Source organism: Pipra filicauda, unplaced genomic scaffold, assembly GCF_003945595.2.
Source record: "Pipra filicauda isolate LSUMZ 115617 unplaced genomic scaffold, ASM394559v2 scaffold80_size11013439_pilon, whole genome shotgun sequence".
NCBI classification, from domain to species: Eukaryota; Metazoa; Chordata; class Aves; order Passeriformes; family Pipridae; genus Pipra; species Pipra filicauda.
This window is the reverse complement of record NW_024104987.1, coordinates 233,341-254,173: the sequence shown is the minus strand read 5'-3', so window position 1 is coordinate 254,173 and position 20,833 is coordinate 233,341. Positions and strand designations below refer to the sequence as shown.

General features: G+C 50.4%; 3 protein-coding genes across 5 annotated transcripts; 2 read left to right on the top strand and 1 right to left on the bottom strand.

Moving 5' to 3' along the window:
- Window positions 1–6: 6 nt before the first annotated feature.
- LRRC45 (leucine rich repeat containing 45) lies at window positions 7–11,455 on the top strand. 2 transcript variants are annotated; one of them, XM_027716568.2, is made up of 17 exons: window positions 7–295; window positions 869–930; window positions 1,810–1,880; window positions 2,200–2,378; window positions 3,084–3,212; window positions 3,789–3,901; window positions 4,458–4,516; window positions 4,636–4,713; window positions 5,610–5,745; window positions 6,046–6,123; window positions 6,296–6,407; window positions 6,581–6,651; window positions 7,552–7,644; window positions 8,249–8,341; window positions 9,220–9,393; window positions 9,486–9,633; window positions 10,039–11,455. In XM_027716568.2, the coding sequence occupies exons 1-17, from the start codon at window positions 10–12 to the stop codon at window positions 10,233–10,235; spliced, it is 2,079 nt and encodes a 692-aa protein (XP_027572369.2). In that variant the 5' UTR covers window positions 7–9; the 3' UTR covers window positions 10,236–11,455. The 2 variants fall into 2 exon arrangements, with proteins under 2 accessions (XP_027572369.2, XP_039246198.1); XM_039390264.1 differs by lacking the exons at window positions 1,810–1,880; window positions 2,200–2,378; window positions 3,084–3,212; window positions 3,789–3,901 and having other exon boundaries at window positions 11–295.
- A 578-nt stretch (window positions 11,456–12,033) lies between these two features.
- On the top strand, window positions 12,034–17,089 carry RAC3 (Rac family small GTPase 3). Of its 2 annotated transcripts, none has more exons than XM_027716734.2 (6): window positions 12,034–12,203; window positions 14,112–14,183; window positions 14,444–14,561; window positions 15,184–15,246; window positions 15,727–15,886; window positions 15,988–17,089. In XM_027716734.2, the coding sequence occupies exons 1-6, from the start codon at window positions 12,169–12,171 to the stop codon at window positions 16,116–16,118; spliced, it is 579 nt and encodes a 192-aa protein (XP_027572535.1). In that variant the 5' UTR covers window positions 12,034–12,168; the 3' UTR covers window positions 16,119–17,089. The 2 variants fall into 2 exon arrangements, with proteins under 2 accessions (XP_027572535.1, XP_039246199.1); XM_039390265.1 differs by having other exon boundaries at window positions 12,102–12,182.
- On the bottom strand, window positions 16,670–20,501 carry DCXR (dicarbonyl and L-xylulose reductase). The gene is made up of 8 exons (XM_027716725.2): window positions 20,315–20,501; window positions 20,130–20,227; window positions 19,884–20,038; window positions 18,649–18,691; window positions 18,279–18,378; window positions 18,047–18,111; window positions 17,839–17,956; window positions 16,670–17,370 (listed from the first exon to the last, which is right to left on the bottom strand). Exons 1-8 carry the CDS (start codon window positions 20,487–20,489, stop codon window positions 17,267–17,269), a joined length of 858 nt encoding a protein of 285 aa, XP_027572526.1. The 5' UTR covers window positions 20,490–20,501; the 3' UTR covers window positions 16,670–17,266.
- Window positions 20,502–20,833: the final 332 nt, after the last annotated feature.

Genomic DNA, 20,833 nt, shown 5'->3' with positions numbered 1-20,833 from the left:
GCCGCGGCCATGGAGCGGGGCCGGGGGGAGCACGCGCGGCCGTGGAGCGGGGCCGGCGGGGCCGCGGCCATGGAGCGGTTCCGCCGGGAGTACGCGCGGCTGTGTGCGGCGGCGGGCGCGGCCCCGCAGGAGGCCGTGCTGCGGCGGCTGCGGGAGCCCGGCGGGGCGCGGGCCCGCCTGGACCTGACGGCGCAGAGCCTGTCGCTGCAGACGTGCGGCGCGCTGGGCCGGCTGCTGCCCGGGGCCGCGCCCTTCGCCGCGCTGTTGCTCGGCGACTGCGGCCTGAGCGAGGAAGGTGCGCGCGGGACTCGCTTCGGGGGTGCCCCCGCCGCCCCCTCAGGCCGGGCCGGCGGAACGGGCCCGGCTCCGCGCTCTGCCGGCGGCGAGCGGGGCCCGGCGGCGGGGCGGGAGGTCGCTCGTGTCTCGGGGCGCTGAAGGCGCCCGGTCTGTGACAGTGTGGGTGGTCAAGCGCCCCTCGGTTCCGTCCCTCTTCGAAGGCGGCTCTGCTGTCGTTGGCCGTGGACGGAAGGGACAATCCGGCTGGTTAAAGCCGCCGGCAGTGAAGGCGCTCCCGGGGCAGCACAGCCGTGGCTGTGGGGCCTCTCCAGGCGTGGGCTGAGCTCGGGGCTGGGTCACTCAGGTGCACAAGCTCCCGTGCAGCTCTGCCCAGACACCTCTTTGAGACTGTGTAAACAGTCTCCTGCCCCAAAAACTCAGGCTCACGCTTTCCAGCAGCAGTGGTCGTTTACCAAGTCATTCGTTTCTCGAAGCCACGTCTCCTGAGCTGGCTGTTTGACAGGACCATACACTCTCAGCTCGGGCAAAGGGTTCCACGATGGAATAAACAGCTCTTTTTTTTCCCACTCAGGTGTAAAACTTCTGTTGCATGGTCTTTGCTCCAACACCACAGTCAAATCTTTGGATCTGAAGGTGAGTCTGTTCAAATAGAATTAGGACAAAGTGGTGGACGAGAAAAAAGGAGCACAGGCTTAGTCAGAATTAGAACTGGACAGTTCTGGTGCAGGATTGTTCATACTTCATACTTCTGTAAGGATTTTGTTCTCAAGTGACTTGTTCCTTGTGTCGTGTCCTTAACACCATGTCACAACGTTGCAAAGTTACTTTGCACATCATCTTTATCCATTTGTATTCGGTTACTGTGTTTTGATAGGAAGTTATAGCTATATATCTTTTGTCCACTGCTGCTTAGTCAGATGAGGCATATGTAGGGGTTTCTTTGTGTCTCTGTATTGATCAGTGAGTTACTAACTGTTTCACTTGTGCTTCTGTAGAATTTATCCAGCTTGCCAATGCCTTTTGGGTGGCCTGGCCTTGGCACTGGGCATCTGCCTTCAGGTGTGATGGTCACTCTACTGAGAGTGACTTTCTGTCTGTACTCCTCTGACATACAGCTATTCTCTTGAATATACAGTCGCAAACTGTGTCACACCTTTCTTTCTCATTTGTGCTAGTGCTAACTGAGCCCTTTTTAATGAAGTATATTGAAATGGTTCTACTTATCTAGAATCATCATTTTCTGTCCCATTGTGGCCCATGATGATCCTGTGCTATCCTGTGATTTTTGCAAGCTCTTGGTCATGGTGCCTCACAAGACCAGAGGTGTGTAGATCCACTGTTCCTTCAGGGCTTTTAATTTTGTGGAAAGCTGACACGTGAAACAAATGGTGGTTGGACTACCTTCGTCCAACTGAAATCGGCACTACAGCTGGGGTGCACCTGGTGGTGTTTGATGGGGTAGGCGGACTGGGACAGATGTAGCCTACTCATCATCTGGGACTTCTGTTTCAGGGAAATAACCTACGAACTGTGGGAGCCGAGGCTTTGGGAAAACTTCTTAGGCAGAACAAATCCATCCGGAGGTAAAAAAATTGTGTCTACCTCTCTTTGTGTTATTCCTGTTAGATGGAGCACAACAGTTGAAAAGGGCTGAGGGTGTTTTTTATTGGGGTGGGAGGAACATCGAGTGGTACAATTTCTTGTGACAGGTGGGAGAGATGAAGGAGTGAGAACAGGAGGCGCCCTTTCAAAGGATGCCAGGTCGTGGCAGCATCCTGCTCTCTGAAACCAAGTCTGTTCGTGGAGCTGGGTGTTTGACTGGGTACCATGATCCACGTATCATTCAAGCTCATGCAGCTGTCCATTTACTCCACAAACTCCAATCCTGTCTGATTTTCCTAGCCTAACCTTAGAATGGAACAGCCTTGGCATGTGGGAGGAAGGCTTCTCCTTTTTCTGCCAAGGACTGGGAGCAAACAACTTTCTCCAGCGGCTGGATCTGCGCAATAACCAGATTAACCATCAAGGGGCTGGAGAGCTGGCCGTGGCACTGACACAAAATGCCAGTCTTCAGGAGCTGGGTAAGAGTTCTTTGCCCATGTACATTACGCATGCACACACGCACATATATATCTTCAGGTTCCTTGCAGGCTGCCCTGACTTCTGGCAACTGGTTGGTGTCGTTCCCAGTTCCTGTCGGTCTGGAGTGCATTGCTGTCGTTGTGCAGGGAAAGGTCGCAACCCCATGGTCTTTGGAGAATGGCAACTGTAGTTGGAATCTCTGGATCCAAACCCGCAGCTGAAGAATTGTGTAGTTGGAGCAGAACAGTCCTTAGCAGAGGAGGGAGTGTGTTCATTCCTATCTGTAGATGCTGCTGGCATGCCTCGTGACAGACTCTGAGGCTTACTTCACACTTGCTTTGTCCTTATATGGAATTTTGCTGGAATTTCCTTCAGGAGAACATGGCTTTTGTTGCGAGTTCTTTCTCATCTGCAGATTTTGGCTGTAGAAGGAAGGCTCACAAGAGGCAGACTTGTGTAGATTTTGAACTGTAGTGGCTTTCTGCACTTTAAAGAAGATACATCTACCTTTCCTGCTTTGTCTATTACTTTCTCTCCTTCTCATTCATCTTGAAAGGGGAGACAGTGTTCACCTGTGTTTATGCTAAGACCATCTGGGATTAGTTAGCCACGCTTGTAGATGTATAAAGAGCGTGGGGTTTCTTGGGCCTTGTGTTTTTCAGCAGATGTGTGACTACCATGGTGAAAGTTTGCTTTGTGTATAGATTTGCGATGGAATAATATTGGGCTTCTGGGTGGCCGAGCTTTGCTGAACTGCCTGCACAGAAACAAGTCACTGAAGAGGCTGGAGCTGGCAGGGAACAATGTTCCTTGCGACATCTTGAAAGCTGTGGGTAAGTATGATGTGTTGTGCAGTAAAGAGTCACTAACTCCTTTCCCACTTCGGCACTTGAGAGAAATAGGGCACTTACTGCTCCAGAAGAGAGCTATTCCTCCTTTCCTCCCTTTCTCAACAGCATTTCTACAGGAAGCCCTACATCGCTTCCTCTTGTCCTTTAGTGAGAGCTGGTCAAGTTGGAAGTGTCACTTTCACTAGCAAGAGCAAAAAAATAATTTGGATTGAGTCAGAGATTACTGTGCCATGGGAATGTGGGAGAACTTGAGATTAGTTTGCCTCTGAGTAGCCAAGTTTTGATGTGGCTTGTGCGGGCTGTTGTTGTCCTGCCCACAGCAGAATTGAACAGCTTTCCTATCCCTGGGATATTGATTACCCAATACACAGTGCTCTCTTATATCTCATCCCACCTGGTGGTGTAAGGTGAGAGGTCTCTACAAGGGCCACCCTGAGAAGGGAAGCTTCCCCGGTGCTTCTGATAGCCAGGTGTCATCCTGAGCGCTGTTTCTTCCAGCAGTGCTTGCTGTTCTGTCACTTTAGAAACTTGTGCATGCTCTCCTGCTCTCTGCATCAGAACAAGCCTTGGATCACAACCAAGACCGTGAGGCTATCCTGAGTAAGGCCCAGAACCAAGTGTACATCCTCAACAAGGAGGTCTTGAATCTGAAGGATGAGAAGAACAAGCAGGTCAGCAATCTTACATGTTGGCAGTTCAAATAGGGCAGTTGGAATCCTTTGCTTTCCCTTGGAGCCCCACAGAACACTCAGTGACAGTAATATTGTGCACCTGAAGTTGCACGTGCATCTTTATGGGCAGGCACACAGCATGGTTTGGGTACATTGGATCCTTCCTCTGAGCTACATTGACTGGGAATCAAGTCAAATGACAAGTATGGGTACGGACACATCCCTGCTGAACATATTCACTCTGGATTCTGCAGGAGTTGCGGTGATTTTTCTTTACCCATATTCATACTTTTCAGTTCTTTTGCAGCTACTTTGATATGTCCCAAGTGGTATAAACCTAGAGATCTGAGTGTGTTTTCTTCTGGCACCGCAGGGTGCAGAGTCCCTATAGCTGATAATCTCATTCAGATGTGCTAATAAATGCATCAGACCTCCAGTTTGCTTCCAATAGTAGCTTGAGCTGTCTTCAGCTGTTTCTGGGAAGAGAAGCACGAGAAGTGTACCTGTTTTAAGCTGATGCAGTTCATTTTCTCCCTGAATTTTGCCCTGTTCACAGTTCTTGGATTTTATGGACACCGTAGACAAGCAGAAAGAAGAAAAAGCCAAGAGTGAGAGGTGGGTTGGATTTCTAAGTGCTTTCTGCTCTTCGATGGCAGAATTGAGCCCTCTCCCATTTCCTGTGAGAAATTACCCACCTTTTTGTTTTCTTTCTTTTTTTTGTCTCCGAAATGCAGAGTGTCCGCAGCACGAGTCAGCCAACTGCAGGAAGCATTGGATGAACAGCACTCCATTATGAATTCACTGAAAGCCAAGTATGGAGGAGGAAAACCTTCTCCTTCCCATTGTCTGTGCTATAGACACAGGACCGAGCAGAGCTGCTAAGGGGGATAACCTTGTAGAGTAGCTGGTTTACTGTTTTGCTTAGTTCTGCAGTAATATCCAGAAATTGGGGTCAGATCATGCCTTTGAGTTGGCCACATTAGACACTTAGCCAGCTTTTAAGTAAAATTACAGTGCCTTGGTGTACGAGCAAGTGAATTACAGAGGGTGAAAAGGAAGAAAAATGATTGTGCGGGTGGGATGGGGGCTTGTTCCTTGCATGGTTTACAGCCTGGCAGGAGGCTGTGCCTGCTTCCCCTGGCAGTGAGAACCACTGCAGATATGAAGGAGCCTGGCCTAGGAACAGTGGGGTGGAGCTTCCCAAAAGCAGTGTTAGGTTATGCAGAGTCATACGCACATGACAGTGCTTAGACTTCAAACACTCCTGATCCAGGCTAATTCAGTTATGCCAGGTAGAGGCAGTTTTATTATGCCATGCCCTGGTGTGGACATGTCCCTCTCATGGACAGAATAAGCAAATTGCTTCTGCTACTCACATTTAAAATTCTGTCCCTAATTTTAAACAATCTTGCAGTGGTATAAAATAGCCAGCTTTGTTCTGTGAGAGTGAGCGAATTCTGGAGGGGTCTGGGCAGGGAAAATGCAAAGGGCACCAGAACACTGGGCCCTGAGAAGTCCCAGGTCACTGTTTGCAGATGCTGCTGGGTACAGAGGTCAGTGGTGTCCTTTTCCTAGGGGCAAAAATTGCCTCAGTTAGCTTGGTTTCATCTACTGCCAGATAGGTGCTAGCACCTTGTACCAGATGGTGTGGAGATCTCGCTGCAGTGTCTGCCTTGGAAAAGACTCCAGGAAGTGTTTCTCTTTAAAGGCTGCAGATGACTGAAGCTGCCCTGGCTCTGTCTGAGCAGAAGGTGCACAACTTGGGAGAGCTGCTGAATGCCATGAAACAGGAACAAACCAGTGTGGCTGAGTGCCACTTTAGGGAGCTCCAGCAACAAAAACAGGTGAGCTGAATAAGTCCTAGTTAGGTTTGAAGGCAAGGCTCCAGGTCATAAGTTGTTTGTGTAGATTTGGGGGATGCTGCAAGGGATAGAGAAGTGTGATTTTTTTAGTACTAGTGGGTTAACTAAAGCCACCACGACAAAAATTCTTGTGTAAATTAGATAGGTGAGTGCTAGGTATGAAGAGGAGCCATGGTGTTTATGGGGTAGGTTGGATTTGACTGGGTGTGGTGTTGGTTGGCATAGGTTGATAGTGCAAGAACTAAGGTGAGTACAGGTTTTTAATTTTGATTTTGTTTGCAGGAAAGTGCTGATCGAGAAGGCAAGCTTTTGCATGACTTGTCTGCTGCCAGTGAGAAAAATCTGCTGCTGAGAAACCAGGTAGGAAACTAAGTCCGAGACTGAGAAGGCGGACTTGAACATATATAACTTCTGCTCTGTCTATATGTTTTCTGCTTTGATCCTTGGTTGTGTCTGTACTCATTGTCCTGTACAACCAACTTTTTCTGCTAATAGGAAAAGAAAATCCTTTGTGGTGGTAATTTTCTTGTAGGTGGGTGAGTTGGAGAGGAAGTGCAAAGTTCAGCAGGATCAGCTGTTCCAGGTAAAACAAGACTTGGCCACTACAACTGCAGAGCTGAAGCTTCGGGCTGTGCAGGCTGAGGGTGAGTGGAGGAGCAGAAACAACTAGTGGACACCTGTGGTTGGGATCACTGTTCATGAGTCAATGGCACAGGGCAGTCACAGAGGAAGGGCAGCAGAGTGTGTGATAAAAGTATGAATACAGCCTGCGTGGCAGGAATGCCAGAACTGTGATATGCCTGCTTTTGATTTGCAGAACGTCTGGAAATGGAGAAGAGAAGATTTAAACAAAGCCTTGAAGACATGGAATCCCTTCGGGTAAAAGAGGTAAGGATGGGGTTTCTGCAGCATCCCGAGGTTAGTCTTTCTTTGGTCCTGACATACAGGCACCACTGGAGGTCATTGTTTGCTGTCAGGTGCTTTTAAAAAGGTTGAAAAGTTAGTGGACTCAGAGTTACTGTGGGAGTAATGGGCCATTTCTTCAAGCAAAGCCTGCTTTAAGAGGTCACAAGACATTCTACCAGCTAGTAAGATTTTGTAGCTTGCAAGAGTCTGGGCCAGAGTGGTATGAGATGCTCCAAGAGAGGCTGGGAGCTGGCCCTTGTGTTAGTCTTGCTATGCACAGACGTATTTATGAATAAGCAGTCTTGTCCTACTTCTGAAATAAAGATGCTTTAATGGAGGAAATTGAGATATACATGCTATACACAACAATCCTCTTAACGGTGCTCAGCATGCCAGTTCTTTCCCTGTTATGCTTCAAGGGGGGTTGTTTCTGAGTGTGGACCGGACAAGAGACTATGATCAGTTCTCTTTGCAGTGTTTATTGAGGTGTGAAATCGCTCAAAAATAAAATTACACCAATAGATTTCTCTGAAGATTTTGAAATCTTCTAAGAAAAGACATGTGCCAGGAAGATTTTAGCCACATTGTAGCTGGAAAATGAATCTGTGGTGTTTTGTACCACTTGACAATGAGAACTTGGGCTCTGTATCTTTCGTCATGGCCTGGGAGGGATCTCTGCCTAGAAGTTCCCAGTTTCTAGACGGCAGATTCTGTCTCTATTACAGTTTCCTAAGGGAGCTCTAGAGAGGTCAGAGTTTTTCTTAGGTGGTAGGTGGGTCAGTGAGACGACGCTTCTCTCTCATGGCAAATGGCCCTGCTGGTACACCTGGAAATGGGAATACTTTTCTAGCACTTGCTTAAATGGTTTCTGCTGCTTTGCAGGTGGATCATATGACACAGCACATTGAGGCCAGTGAACGTTCCATGCAGGACAGGATCCAGAGGCTGGAGACCATCAGGATATCTCTGGAGGAGGTGAGAAAGGATGCTGCAGGCATGTTTGAACGCTCATGTAGCAGTGCAAAGAGCAGGCTGCCAGGGGAGCTTTGTGGAGTCTTCCATTGCTCACCTCTGTAAAGATTGTCTTGTGGTCTAGAGAAGAACAGAAAAGAGCAGTATAACAGTTAAAATTATTTTTACTGCTTTGGACTAAGGAAGGAGAAAGTCCCAAGGAGAAACTTCTAAATTCGAATTGAACAGAAATAAGGATTCCATTGAACATGGTGAGAGTTTTACCGAGATTTGACTTCATGGGTTTCCCATGTGGTCTCAAGTAGTGTAGCATATTTCTCCGTATCTGTTTTCCCAGCTACATTCAGCACTGCCCTCTCCTGTTGCCTTGTTTTGGAAAGCTTTACCTATTACTTGCCCTCGTATAACTGAAATTCTCATTGAATTGTGATGGCAGTCTTGGGGGAAGAAAAGGTTTGTCATCTTGACTTGCTTTCACTGCCCCTGAGTGAGAGGGAGATCTGTGTCATGTTGTAGCCTGCGACTGGAAGCTGCTAATGTTTTCTGGTCAGTGTTGCAGTGATGCAGGTTCTCTGTCTGGAATGATTTTTCCATGTTCCTGTGGCAGGAGCTGAGCCAAGTCAAAGCAGCTGCACTTGCTGAGCGAGGCCAAGCAGAGGAGGAGTTACTAAAAGCCCGGACTCAGGCCCGCTTGGAGGAGGTGAGGATAAGACCTGTCTGTAGCCCTGCCCCTGTGTGAAAGAAGTGATTTGGCTGCCTAACCTATGATTTAGTCTTGGGGAACTGCTATGTAACTCCCCTCTCTGGGTTTCACTGGCCTGCAAATGGTGTGATTGCTGAAGAAGGAGCCTTGAAAAGTCTGATTTGAACTGTCTCCAGTAGTAACAGAACTGATGTGGATACTGTCAAAGCAGGTTTCATTTAAGTTGCCAGCTTCTGAAGCCAACAGCCAGATGTCGATCCTTCCATTTAATGGCAACTTTCATGGGGTGTTCCTGTTTCTCTGGACTCAGAAAAGTTTCTTCAGGTGGCTACTGCTGCTGGACAAATAAAGTCACTGTTTGAATAGAACTTTGTGAAAATGGCAATGAAGCTAATATCCTGTGAAAGAGAACAAGGGATGAGGAAAACACGAAAAAGCTATTAGAATGTTACTTATATGTAACATCCCGAAAGAAAATGCTTCACTGAGTTACAGACATAGAAAAGCTGATGTGTGGGACCCAGCAGTTGCTTAGCTGCACACAGTGGTGCTTCAGAACCTTTTGGAGTATGAAGGAAGTGAAGGGAGAGCATTGGTTGTGAAGACTGGTGGTGGCATCAAGTGCATCTGCCCAGGACCTGCCTCTTTCTCAGTGAGTCAGTCTCCATCAGTGTCCTCCCTGGCAAGAAGCAGCAGCTTGGGGTCATTCCTATCTGCAAGGAGCAAGGCTGTGTCTGTTATGGCCAAGCCCCATGCTTGTTCTTCAGTGCCAGTTGACTCAGCCAAGGGTTCACTGTGTTAGGAACAAAAAGGGGAGAATTCCTTCACAGGAGTGGAGTGGGACTGATGTTTTCATTTTCCTTTGTGTCTTACAGCAGCAACGACTTGAACACCTAGAAGAGAAGCTGCGGCTGATGACTGAGTCACGGGATGAAGCTCAGAACTGCTGCCTTAAGCAAAAAGAAATGGTTGCTGAAGCCCAGGCCAGAGCCAAACAATTGAGCCTGCATGCTGATGGACTCAGGAGGCGGCTGGAGGAACTTCAGCAGGTAATTTGGACTGCAGTAGAGATGGTCACCACAGGGACAGAACAAGTTGCTGAAGTTGTTTGGTCATTCATGGATTTGTCTTTGTGTGTCAGGACCTGAACAGTAAGGAAGAGGAGAAAGTGACAGAAGTGAATAAGGTGAAGGTGGAATTACAGGAGCAGATTGGGCACCTGGAAGCTGAACGCACAGCACAGGACGGGCTGAGAGAGAAGATTGCAGCTCTGGAAAGACAGCTGAAAGGTGATGGATTCTTTCATGCTTCTCAAATGGTAATGCTGAGTTACCCTGCACTGGGTCTGGAACTGAGCTGTGCTTACAGGTAGTAACACCTGCACTTCCTGCCTGTGCGTACACTTATGAGTTGTACTCTCCATCCTGGTGTATTTGCAGGGATTCTTGTCCTCATTTTATAGAGACCAAGACTCAGATAACTACCCAAAGCTGCACAGCAAGCAAAATGTTTGGGTTTCCCGCACAGTGAAGTGTAACATGCTGTCTGTGCAAAACCTCTCATGTTGTCTCATGCAGCTTCTCTCATGTGCTTGTTGACCATCCCACTTCCATTGCCTGTGGCTGTGTCTATAACATGTTCTTATTTATTCTAGGGACACCTTAATTTTGTTTACTAATGCTGCTCTTTTACAGCCTTGTCAAATAATCACCGTGAAGTGCTGCTGGACAAAGAGGGTGAGGTCTCTCTGCTGCTGGAGAAGCTGAGAATGAAAGAGGCCGAGATCTCCAGGGTGAGGGAAGAGGAGGCCCAGCGAGCAAGTTTCTTGCAAAATGCCATCATGGCATATGTGCAGGGACCCCCCTTTGGAACCCACAGTTCTAGGAAATGAGAGCATGGCTTAAAGGATCCAAATACGTGCTGTCAGGAGAGGGTGAGCAACTCAGGTACAGCTCCTTCTTCCTAAACAGGACAGTTTTATCAGAGCGGGATGACACAAAGGCTTGCAAGCACAGAAAATTGTTCTCGCTCTTTATAAGTCTTCTTCCTGACCACATAAAAGGGAGGAGGAAACAACCATCCAGGCTCGTGGGTCTGAGTGCATGATGTGGAGCCCTTCCCCTGAGCTGCCACAGTGTTTAAAGTATTTTCTGTGTCCTTTTACACAGCACCAGCCTGTCAGCACACCCTGTTGCTACTGGGGGGTTGGTTTGTATGTTCCCTGCCAGAGTCCTTCTGCAGCATTCGTTTGGATGCCAGAGCTGTTCACAGTGAAACCTGATAAAAGGTGACAGTAGTGTTCACAGCTCCCTGTGGGCAGAAGCCATTTGGGGTCCTGAAACTTCTGGAAGCACCGTATCTTACACATCTGTGCTTTTTCACCCAGTGCTTACAGAGGGAAGCAAAGTCTCACAGGGCCCTCTCTGGCTCATTTACCCTCCCTGCTGTGGCTCTGGCTGTGTTGGTGGGCAGTAGATTTGTGTTCAGCATGGACAGAAACAGTTGTGTAGAGGGGCTGTGGTGCAGTGCTGTCCATGTCCCTGTGGGACAGCTGGGCTTTGGCTGTGGTTCAACTTCTACAACACTGACTGGCAGAGAAGGGGCCAGTGGGTGATTGGGGGTCAGCATCTGTGCTTCTTCACTATGAACTGCAGCCCTTGGCTGAAGATGTTGTGGCCAATATGCAACAGGATTTGATTTCACTGTGACAAATGGCAAAACTGTCCTCATGGCTTTCCAGGCCCCTGAAGCTGAGTGCTGTGGCCTTACCCTGGAGAGGAGCAATGCTTCTGTCTCAAAACAGAGGAGTTGCCTCTAAGAGCATAAAGGGAGAGAAGGCGATTCCTCTCCTGACAGCACAAGGCCTTGTGTGACCTGGAGAAAGGGAAGGGTTGCGGGAGTCTGAATTGGAGAAAGGGGCCAGCAGTCTTGAGAGCCTCCTGTGAGTTCCTTCAATGAGTCTGGGGCAACAACAATGATCTTGCAGTACATATTTTAGGAGACAAATGGAAAATGAAAGTTTCTGCGTGGACTGGTTGGTTTGTGTTCATGATTTTTTATATTGGGTTTTGCTCTGCTTTTTTAATAAAGAGCTTTTGTATTTTGCCATAAGACTGGACAAGGATGAGCTGGATGTTTGGCTGATGTGGAGGGCGGGGCTGTCTGCTGTGTTACTCTCCTGAAAACCCTGCCAGCCTGTCCTGGAGCTAAATGGCTGTTACAGGTGGATAAGCTGGGTAAGGTTTTGGTTCTGGACTAAGGTAAAAGCAGAGAAGCTGGGAAGGCATTCCCCAATCACGAAGAGCGAGTCTGTGGTGACAGCTACGTCATCTGTAAGGGAAAAGCAAAGCCTGTTGTTTTGAGACAGGGCCACTGCAGTGGGCACCTCTGTTCGAGGTGGAGGAAGCCACAGAACTTTACCTGCAGCTCCTGGTTGGTGACAGCGAAATCTGCACCTACACCGTAACCAGGTTTCAAAGCTTCGTTCTTGAGCCGGTGGCCCCCGGTGCGGGAGCCGGCCCCGAACAGGCCCCGCCGCGTGTTTCCCAGGGCGGGGCCGCGGGGCCGCCGCTTCTCCGTCCCCCCGGTCCGCGGCGGAGCCCCGGGGAGCGGCGGGGCGGGGCCTGTGGGCGGGGCGGGCTCGGCTGGTCTCGGCTCGGCTCGGCTCGGCTCGGCTGGACTCGGCTCGGCTCGGCTGGGCTCGGCTCGGCTGGGCTCGGCTCGGCTGGACTCGGCTCGGCTCGGCTGGACTCGGCTCGGCTCGGCCCCGCCCCGCCCCGCGGGCGGTCACTGCGGCGCAGTCGCGGCGCCGCCATCGCGGGCAGATGCAGGCGATCAAGTGTGTTGTGGTGGGCGACGGGTGAGTGCGGGCGGGGTCGCCCCGGCCCCCGCAGCCCCGCACAAAGCGGGACCGGGCCCGGCGGCGCGGAGGGAGGGAGGGATGAAGGGAGGGAGGTCCGGCTGGCCGGCCCCGCCCCGCGGCTCGGGAGAGCCGCTCCGCCGGCGGGAGGCCCCGCGCCGGGCGGCGAGGCCCGACCCGGCCTGGATCGCCGCGGTCCCGGCTCAGGCGGGGCCTGCGGGCCTAGCAGCCGTCGTGGCCCGGCGGGAGATCGGGACCTTGCGGCGGCCCGCGCACTCCTGCCCCGCTCCGTCCTTAGTTGATGAACTTGAGTCTCGGTCCCCAGGCGCTCCCCAGCCCCATCGGGCTGCCTGGGTAGCAAACACCGGCTTCTCTTGGGTTTTACGTCTATCTCCTCGTTGTTTTAGGTGCCCGTATTTCACCATTTTTCATTGTACATGTTTGATTCATCACAGAGTCCTCCCGAAAATCTTCGCAGGTTCCTCTCATATGTCCTTTTGTTGTTTGTTCCGAGGTGAAGTGTGTTGCTCTTTCTGATTTTATCATGTGCCCCTTGTCACCCTTTTTGCTCTTTTCTTTAGGCTCTTTCTGAATTCCTTTTTCTTAGAACACATCTGTGTGCAAGATGCAGGCATGCACTAGATTTATGGTGCTTTGTAACTTTCCTAGCTCATCCTGCATATTTTTCCTCACAATTCCAGTTTACTTTTCTGATCACCACAGGAAGCTCAGAGTTGAGGTACCGAGACCTAAATGTGAACTGGTCTTAGGCAGGGACTGGTCTTTCCCCTTTCCCAGGCATGTCACCACCTCAAATACACATTTGGGGTAAGGCCTTCAGGTTCCAGTCTGTGGGGGCTAAAGAGGGAAAGAGGAGAAAGCCGACCACCAAAACAGCCTTATTGTGGAGGAGAGAGGAACAACTGGGAGCACAGGATGTTGTAAATGGACTTCAGCTGAAGGTGTGCTGTCTTGTGTTTTGGTTTAAGACCAAATAGACAGTGTAGACTAAATCATCCTGGTGCATCCAGGGGACTGTGTACTCTGCTAGAGTCTCTCCCTTACTCCTGAAGTCTTTCCTTATGTTACTCTGATTACAGAATTGGGTAGGGGATATGCAACTCTGCTGACTATTCAGCTTCTCTCAGGCACCTCACAGCCAGCTTTCCCTGGCACTCATGGTCTGTTTTTCTGGAAGGTTGTCTGCAGTTCACAACTTTCTCAGTGATAAAGGAAGTTGCTCACACTGCTGGTACTCCTCTGTTCTTACAACAAAGCTTTCCCTTAGGAAATGTACAGGGCTGGCTAAAGTCTGTGTGCTTACGCTCTTGCCAGCCAGACCTGGCCCTTGCTACTCCCACTAGCCTTCAGCAAAGCCCTAAGCTGATACTTCAGCCCTCTAAATTGATCTCTTTCCAAACTGTCAGTGGTCAATTTTAAGTTAATTTTTGTTTATGGATACTTATTGTTTTCCCTTTGTATTTATTGATACTAAATTCCTGTATCTGAGGGGCTTGTAGAGTTCTGTGTTGTCGCATGTTTTTTCACCTGTTTACCCGTTTTGCTAGACCATTATGGATCTGTTGAGCCCAGCACACAGCCTTAATTTATTCCTTCTCTTGGTTCCTGGAACACTCTGTTTTGCCTGGTGTCTTGCTGAGGCTGAATGGATGGGGAAAAGGAATGGGAGAGAGCAGGGTCAGTGAGTGCTCAGGCAGGGTGCACACTAAGAGTTCAGGCCTGGCCCCTGACAAGTAGGGAATTCCAGTCTGCTACAGGATTGTTTTCTCACACAATAACCTTTTGCCTAACGTTGTGTTTTGGAGTTGGGGGGGGCAGGGTGAGTTTTACTGCCTCAGTGCTACCTGCTGTACCCTTCTTTATGTTCCTCACTCTTATCCTCTGCAGAGCTGTTGGGAAGACCTGCTTGCTCATCAGTTACACCACAAATGCCTTTCCTGGAGAATACATCCCCACTGTGTGAGTAATAACCTTGGGCTCAGTTGCTTTTTGATCTGTATGCATGTGTGTGTAAAAGTTGTTTTTTAAGTGAGGAGGTGGCTGTCCCAAGTCAGACTGTGATGATACTGGAGGTGTGGCTGTGTATGTGAGGAAGGCAGACTGTCCCCACTGGAACTGTGCTGCAGTACCCTTTCCTGATTCACTGCCTTCTTGGATTTTGTATAGAGATGTGAAGGTCACCACAAAATTGTCACTGATGAGGGACTCCTCCTTGGCAGGTTTGATAACTATTCTGCCAATGTGATGGTAGATGGAAAACCAGTGAACCTGGGCCTCTGGGATACAGCAGGGCAAGAGGACTATGACCGACTGCGGCCTCTTTCCTACCCACAGACGGTGAGTGCTGGGCTTGGACTGGCTTGTAACTGCTCCCTCTCTGAGACAGGGAGGCTCCCAAGGACAGGCATGCTTCTTTCCATTGAGGAAAGTCCAAGTTGCTGCAGCTGTACCCATAATTCTGGTTGTTTAAGAAGTATCACAGCTGATTTTCTCCGAAGAGATTGTCCTGTTCTAGTCCCTGCTTTGTAATGGTCTTTGAACAGTTATGGGTGCCCCAGGGAGGCTCAGGTGAAAGGAATGGCATGAGGCTGCTGTGCAGCTGAGCCAGTTCCATGTTTCCACTCTCCCTTGGCAGGATGGCTCACTGTTGTGCTGCACTAGAAATATTCTCCACGTAGCCATGCTGCCAGGGTGAAGCCCTTAGCACCGTTAAGATGTTTGTGGCCGCAGGCTTTTAACATGCAGAGCTCAGCATTGTGAAAGAAGACGTAGTCATACACTCAAGGTCCGTTCCTTTCCTCTCTGAATTAGCTTAACACCCTTAATGGGCAAGAATTTCTTAAAGCCACAGTCCTTGCTTGTGCGAGGACATTGTCCTCTCTCAGGATCCCTCTCCCCTCTCCCTCCATTCTCTTTAGCTGTTTCTTTCTGCACAGCTGACCCTCTTGTTTCTGCACAGGATGTTTTCTTGATCTGCTTCTCCCTCGTGAGTCCAGCCTCCTTTGAGAATGTCAGAGCTAAGGTAAAGTATTCTCCTCCTGGGTGAAACAGTGGAAGGGAAGAACCAGTGAGGTCCCTGCCCCACCCGGCACCACACTTACAAGCCCAAAATTTCAAGCAGTCATGTCTTGGTGAGGGAAGGTCATAGTCTGCAGGTTTTAAGCGGGGCCTGCTTTTTATTCATGACTTCTTTAGCTAAGTTAATGCCTTTTTGAATCTGCATCCTAAGGGGTGTTCTAGAAACTAAAATGCAGTTAAGGGAAGCACTGTGTGCAGAGCTGACGGGCACTGCCTGTCGTGATTCTGTGTCTCAGCATGTTCATTATTATATTTGCACCGATCTCTTTCTGCAGATATTCAGAGCTGTAGGCAGCAGTATCCTCTGCAGGTGTTGACACCATGTCAGCTAGTAGTAAACCCCTCATTCCCAATAGTAGGAACACATCCTCATGGTTGTGGCCATTGCTGTAGCTACTTTTCTTATCATGTCTCTCTGTTTCAGTGGTACCCTGAGGTCCGACACCATTGCCCAAACACACCTATTATCCTGGTGGGCACCAAGCTGGACTTGAGGGATGATAAGGACACCATCGAAAGGTTACGTGATAAGAAACTGGCTCCTATCACCTACCCCCAAGGCTTGGCCATGGCTCGGGAGATCGGTGAGTCTCCTGTGCTGGCAGATCTCTGTGGCATTGAGGGGGTGAGGGACAGTGTGTGGTGGTAGAACCAGAGTGGTTGAACTGGAGCTCTCTTTCCCCAGGGTCAGTAAAGTACCTTGAGTGCTCTGCCCTGACACAGCGGGGCTTGAAGACGGTGTTTGATGAAGCCATCCGGGCTGTGCTCTGCCCACCGCCCGTGAAGAAGCCTGGCAAAAAGTGCACCATGTTTTGAGGGCTGTGGCCTCGGTGCTGGCTCAGCATGTTGTCGTCCTCTGAGGGATTGCGTATTAGCTGGGTGTTTCTGGAGGGGGCTGGGATGTGTAGGGCCCTTCATCATGTACGAAGTCAGTGTTTTTTAAATGTCTCTTTGATTTAACGTCAGTGTTGATGTGAAGGGGCAGTGGGGGCAGGAGACCAGCTGGGGGCTGTACAGCCCCCAGGGGAGGTACAATGGGGAAGGCAAGGTAGCTCCTTCGGGCAGCAGGCTGTTTTGGCTCTCCTGAACTCTAAGCTGAAAGGCCTGAGACATCTGTCCTGTCCTGGAAATGCCTGTTTTAAACCTGCAGGTGAAACAGGTGGTGAATATCCTGGTGGGAGTGGGGAGGGAGCTGATTTCAATGGTGCTGAGAGACAACAGCAGCTGGGAGGGTGGTAGGGTCTCCTTGCCCAGCCTGCTGTGGCTAACAGTTAACAAACTGGTGCTCTAGCAGAATGTGCCTGAGACTGTTAAAAAAATCATAACCAGCCCTGGAAGGGGTCGAAGTAAAAGAGAAGCTGAAGAACTAATCATTAGGTGCTTTATTGGGTACTAGCCAAACTGTGCATGAAACAGCTCTGTGCAATCAATGCATTTGCCTTTTTGTGTGTGCACACCCTAGGACAGCATGGTGCTGCTCCCCCCCATCAGTCTTTAGCAGGGCCTCCCCCCAAAATCCAGTCTCTGCAGAGCAGGGCTGGGGTTGTTGCCTCTATTTTGTTTTTTTCTACTAAAGACAGCAAAGGAAGCAATGAGAAGTCTGCTAACTTCTTTCCCTTCCCACTGAAAGTGCAGACAGGCTCTATGGTTTTGGATGGAACAGGGAGAGCTTCTGAAGGGTTGTGGGGGGGGAACAGGGTTGGAAGAGAGGTCCAATTTTTAATCATCATGTAGAGTGACAAGATAAAACCTTATTTGGTGCAATAAACATTCTCCATGACGATGTATGTGAGCTTTATTATATAGCAGCCTTCCAAAGGTTATTTTCTGCCTCACTTCTCCTACAGGCTCCAGCCCTGCTGCCCCTCCAGCAAGACTATGTCTGTGTCATTGTTTTCTATCCAGTTTACATCTATGCAGTACCAGTAGGGAAATTAAGGCCAAGGTGAAATGCAGGGGCCATCTTAGGAGACAAGAAAGCCCCCATCAACCATCAGTGAGCTGCCAGTTGTCATAGCACTCTTGCCACTCAGCAGGAAGAGAATGCTGTTCACCACATCATCCACCTCTGCAATGAAACACAGAGAACATCTAATGCACACCTCAAATTGTATCAGAAAAACAAGCATCCAAAGAGGTCTGCCTTGGACCTCTACATGTAATTAGAGCACAGAAGTATTTCTGCTTCCAAACTGTGCTTGATGCAGTGTCCAGGACAGCATAGCTGAGAGCTGGACATTAAAAAGTCCTTGTGATCAAATGATGCTTAGTTCACAGCAAACATCCTGTCAGATTTATGAACAACAGAGTAAGTTCATTTCACTTGTCCCAAGATGAGGAGGCTGTAGAAGAGGGGAAGAGAAGGTTGATTCTTACCCAGTCCTCGTCAAATACTTCAGGAGTTCAGCCAGAAGGCATTCAGCAGAGCTGTGACTTTGCCCAAAAAAGCAGCAGAGTAACTCTGGCTGTTCCGTGAGAGGGAAGGCTTGAGAGACAACACGAGAGCCCAGCCTGGGAACAGACCTATCCCACTGACCTGCAAACTTTCCCAGGGGAATCCGATTAATCATGGCAGCGGATTTCTGAGGGTCACTCCAGTTAATTCTCCCCATGTCAGTCATAACCACGGTGGGGTTCACAGTGTTCACCCTAATCTGGGACCAGCAGCAACAAACAATCTAAGCAGGCTCCTCTTGAGGAAATGCTCAGGTTCAGCTTTCACACCTTCTCTCACAGACTCTTACCTTGTGGGGTCCCAGTTCCATTGCCATTACCTTGGTCAGCATATCCAAAGCACTTTTTGTGGAACCTTTAAGGGAAGGGAAGAACGGGAGGCGTTAAGTGCATAACAAAGCACCTGGTCTGGAACAGACCGGGACATTTCACTGCTCTGAACTGGGAGCTGGCAGCTTGGTGGCTGTGGGTCTCCAGCTGGTCAGAACTGAGAGGGACACTGCTGAAGCTGCACATACTTACAGTAAACGGCGTGATCCCTCAGCGCACGCTGCGAGGCCTGGCTGGAGACATTCACAATAGCCCCTGCCACTCCCTGCGCGATCATCTGCCGAGCAACGATCTGGGAGGGGGAAGGAGAGAAAAAAAAGGAGTGCCGGAATCCTAACAAGAAAAATCTATGGTAGCCAAAAGAGCAAAAACGTCTGGAGGAAGCAAGTCCTCTCTGCCTCCTGCTTACAGGAGAGTCAAAGTGTTGAAGGGTCTGTACGGGCAGGTTGTCAGGCTGACTTTGGATTGCATCCCTTTAGTCCCCACAGTGGACACTTATCTGTGCTATGTACAACAGTCACTGCTATTCATGGAGACAGCAGCAGTGACAATTCTTCCTCACCTGGGAAACGTGAAGCACAGCCCCAAAATTCACATCAAGAGACCTACAAATAAAATCAAATTTAAACGTTACAGAGTGGTTGTAGGCCAGGCCAGACAGCTGTTTTAAGAGGCAGCAGAGGACAAGTGCTGCTGGTCTCTTGGAAACACTGGTGATACTCTGACACAGACAAATGCTGAGCTGTCGGCCGAGCCAGGATGCTCAGGAGTGCTCTCCATCAGCCACAGGCATGGCACTGCCAGGGGAGGTGCAGTTGTGCACTGGCATGTTTCCCTCAGGACTCTGTCCTTCATCAGCCTAATGGACTTTCCTCTGACAAAGTTTAAACACTAAGCCCTTGGGCCTCAGCCAGTGGCAACTCTTGGGTCAAGCAAATCTTTCACACAGCTCTAAAGAGCAAATCTGTTGTAAGGTGGGTAGAGGCAGTGTTTCTTCTGTTTGCCATATCGTCCGTCCTTTGTCAGGCCAGTTCTGCAGAATGGTCTTAGCAGAATCCATACCTTTTATGTTCGTCACAAACAAATCCTTTATTATAGACTCTCAACGGACGTTTTTAACGTAGGGTAAAAGCATGACCCATCCTCTCAGAATGATGTGGACTCACCCATAGCCTGTATCCTAAAGCTCACTCCCAGACAAACTATGGAGCTTTTCAGAGAAAAAGATGCCATGTTATTGTAGTAAGCAAATTTAATTTCCCACTGTGACCGTTTTATGCTCCCTTACCTGGCTTTGTCTTCTCTGTTTCTGAATTGTCTTAGTGACAACTGCCTTTCACTTTAACCGGGGCCAAGTTGGAACTAGACTGGAAGCTCTGAGCTTGATGAGCAGCAAAGGCACTCACCTCCTGTGCCAGTGGGATGGCAGGTGCACCCCACCATTCTGGAGGTGACACTGCAGGTTCTGGCTACTGAGAAACAGGCGTAATACCCAGTGTTTGGTTTCCTTTTGCTGTTTATAGGGGGAAAGGTCATTACGTAAGGAATGAACAGACAGTAAAGAAAAAGGACATATGGAGTAACAATCAACTGACATTTGGCATTTCTAAAAGCGTGTGTGTCAGCCTGTCTGGTGTGTGTGCACCAGCTGCTGTCCTTTCTAGTTGCTTCTCGTCTCAAGACACCTGTTTCTGAAAAGTTCTGCCACCGTTTTTGACGTTCACGGCTGTGCGACACCTTGGCGGGGCAGACTCGGTCCCAGAGCCTCCGCCGGGGAGGCCGGGGCCAGGCACTCACCTCTGCAAGGCCTCCCGCGTCACCTCCAGGAAGGGCTGCAGCTCCGCCACCGCCGCGTTGTTCACCAGCAGCTCGAAGGGCCCCGCCGCGCCCACCGCCGCCTCCGCCGCGTCCCAGTCCGCCAGGTCCAGGCAGAGGGGCTCGATGCCCGGGCACTGCGGCGAGGGCGGCCGCGTGGGTGGGAGGCCGCGGGGGAGCCGGGGGGCCCGGGGGGTTATCCCGGGCGGGACGGGGGGTGGCCGGTACCTCCCGCGCGAGGCTCTCCAGGTCCGCCGCCGTTCGGCTCAGCGCGGTCACGCGGGCCCCGGCCCTGCTCAGCGCCACGGCCACGGCGCGCCCGATCCCTGCGGGGACACGGCGTCACAGCCCGCCCGGCCCGGCCCCCGGCCCGGCGCGACCCCCGGCCCGGCGCGACCCCCGGCCCCGGCCACCTTTGCCGGCCCCAGTGACCAGGGCCCGCCGGCCGCGGAAGCTGGGATGCGGCTCCATGCTGCGAGCGGACTGTGGCCGGGGCGGGCCCGCGGCCGAGGCGGGGCCCGGGAGCGGGCGGCCCGACAGGGCCGGGCCAGGCAGCGGGAGCCCCGGCGGAACGCAGCACGGAGCCATCTCGGGGCTCACCCAGCAAGAGACAGGCACGCAGAGGTGAAGTTTCTTGACTCTAAGTCTCACTAAAGTATCGCCTTGAGCGTCCACAGTAAACCAGGCGTTTTAGCGGCTGATGGAAAAGACCTGCCTACTCTACCCATTCGAATTTGCTGATGTAAGATGACAATAATTAATGTCCTCCTTATCTCAATTTTTTGACTTTGTTAATTATCATTTGGAAGGATTCTTCTCATCCCTATTTGCTCTCCCACCCACCCAAATAATTTATCTCCCGTGCTTTTTGGCCATTGGCATGACATGAGCCTGACAGAAGGCTGCAGATTTCCAGATTAGAGGGTTTATGG

Bases quoted from the DNA above. Each gene is read 5' to 3' on its own strand.
- LRRC45 (XM_027716568.2), top strand. From the start codon at position 10: ATGGAGCGGGGCCGGGGGGAGCACGCGCGGCCGTGGAGCGGGGCCGGC. The intron at 1,881-2,199 runs GTAAAAAAATTG...TGATTTTCCTAG, and splicing joins CAGAACAAATCCATCCGGAG to CCTAACCTTAGAATGGAACA. The intron at 6,124-6,295 runs GTAGGAAACTAA...ATTTTCTTGTAG, and splicing joins ATCTGCTGCTGAGAAACCAG to GTGGGTGAGTTGGAGAGGAA.
- DCXR (XM_027716725.2), bottom strand. From the start codon at position 20,489: ATGGCTCCGTGCTGCGTTCCGCCGGGGCTCCCGCTGCCTGGCCCGGCC. The intron at 18,692-19,883 runs GTGAGTGCCTGG...TTTTATTTGTAG, and splicing joins ACGCGGGAGGCCTTGCAGAG to GTCTCTTGATGTGAATTTTG. The intron at 18,379-18,648 runs GTGAGGAAGAAT...TCCCCCTCCCAG, and splicing joins CTGTGCTTCACGTTTCCCAG to ATCGTTGCTCGGCAGATGAT.
- RAC3 (XM_027716734.2), top strand. From the start codon at position 12,169: ATGCAGGCGATCAAGTGTGTTGTGGTGGGCGACGG. The intron at 14,184-14,443 runs GTGAGTAATAAC...CCTCCTTGGCAG, and splicing joins GGAGAATACATCCCCACTGT to GTTTGATAACTATTCTGCCA. The intron at 14,562-15,183 runs GTGAGTGCTGGG...GTTTCTGCACAG, and splicing joins CTCTTTCCTACCCACAGACG to GATGTTTTCTTGATCTGCTT.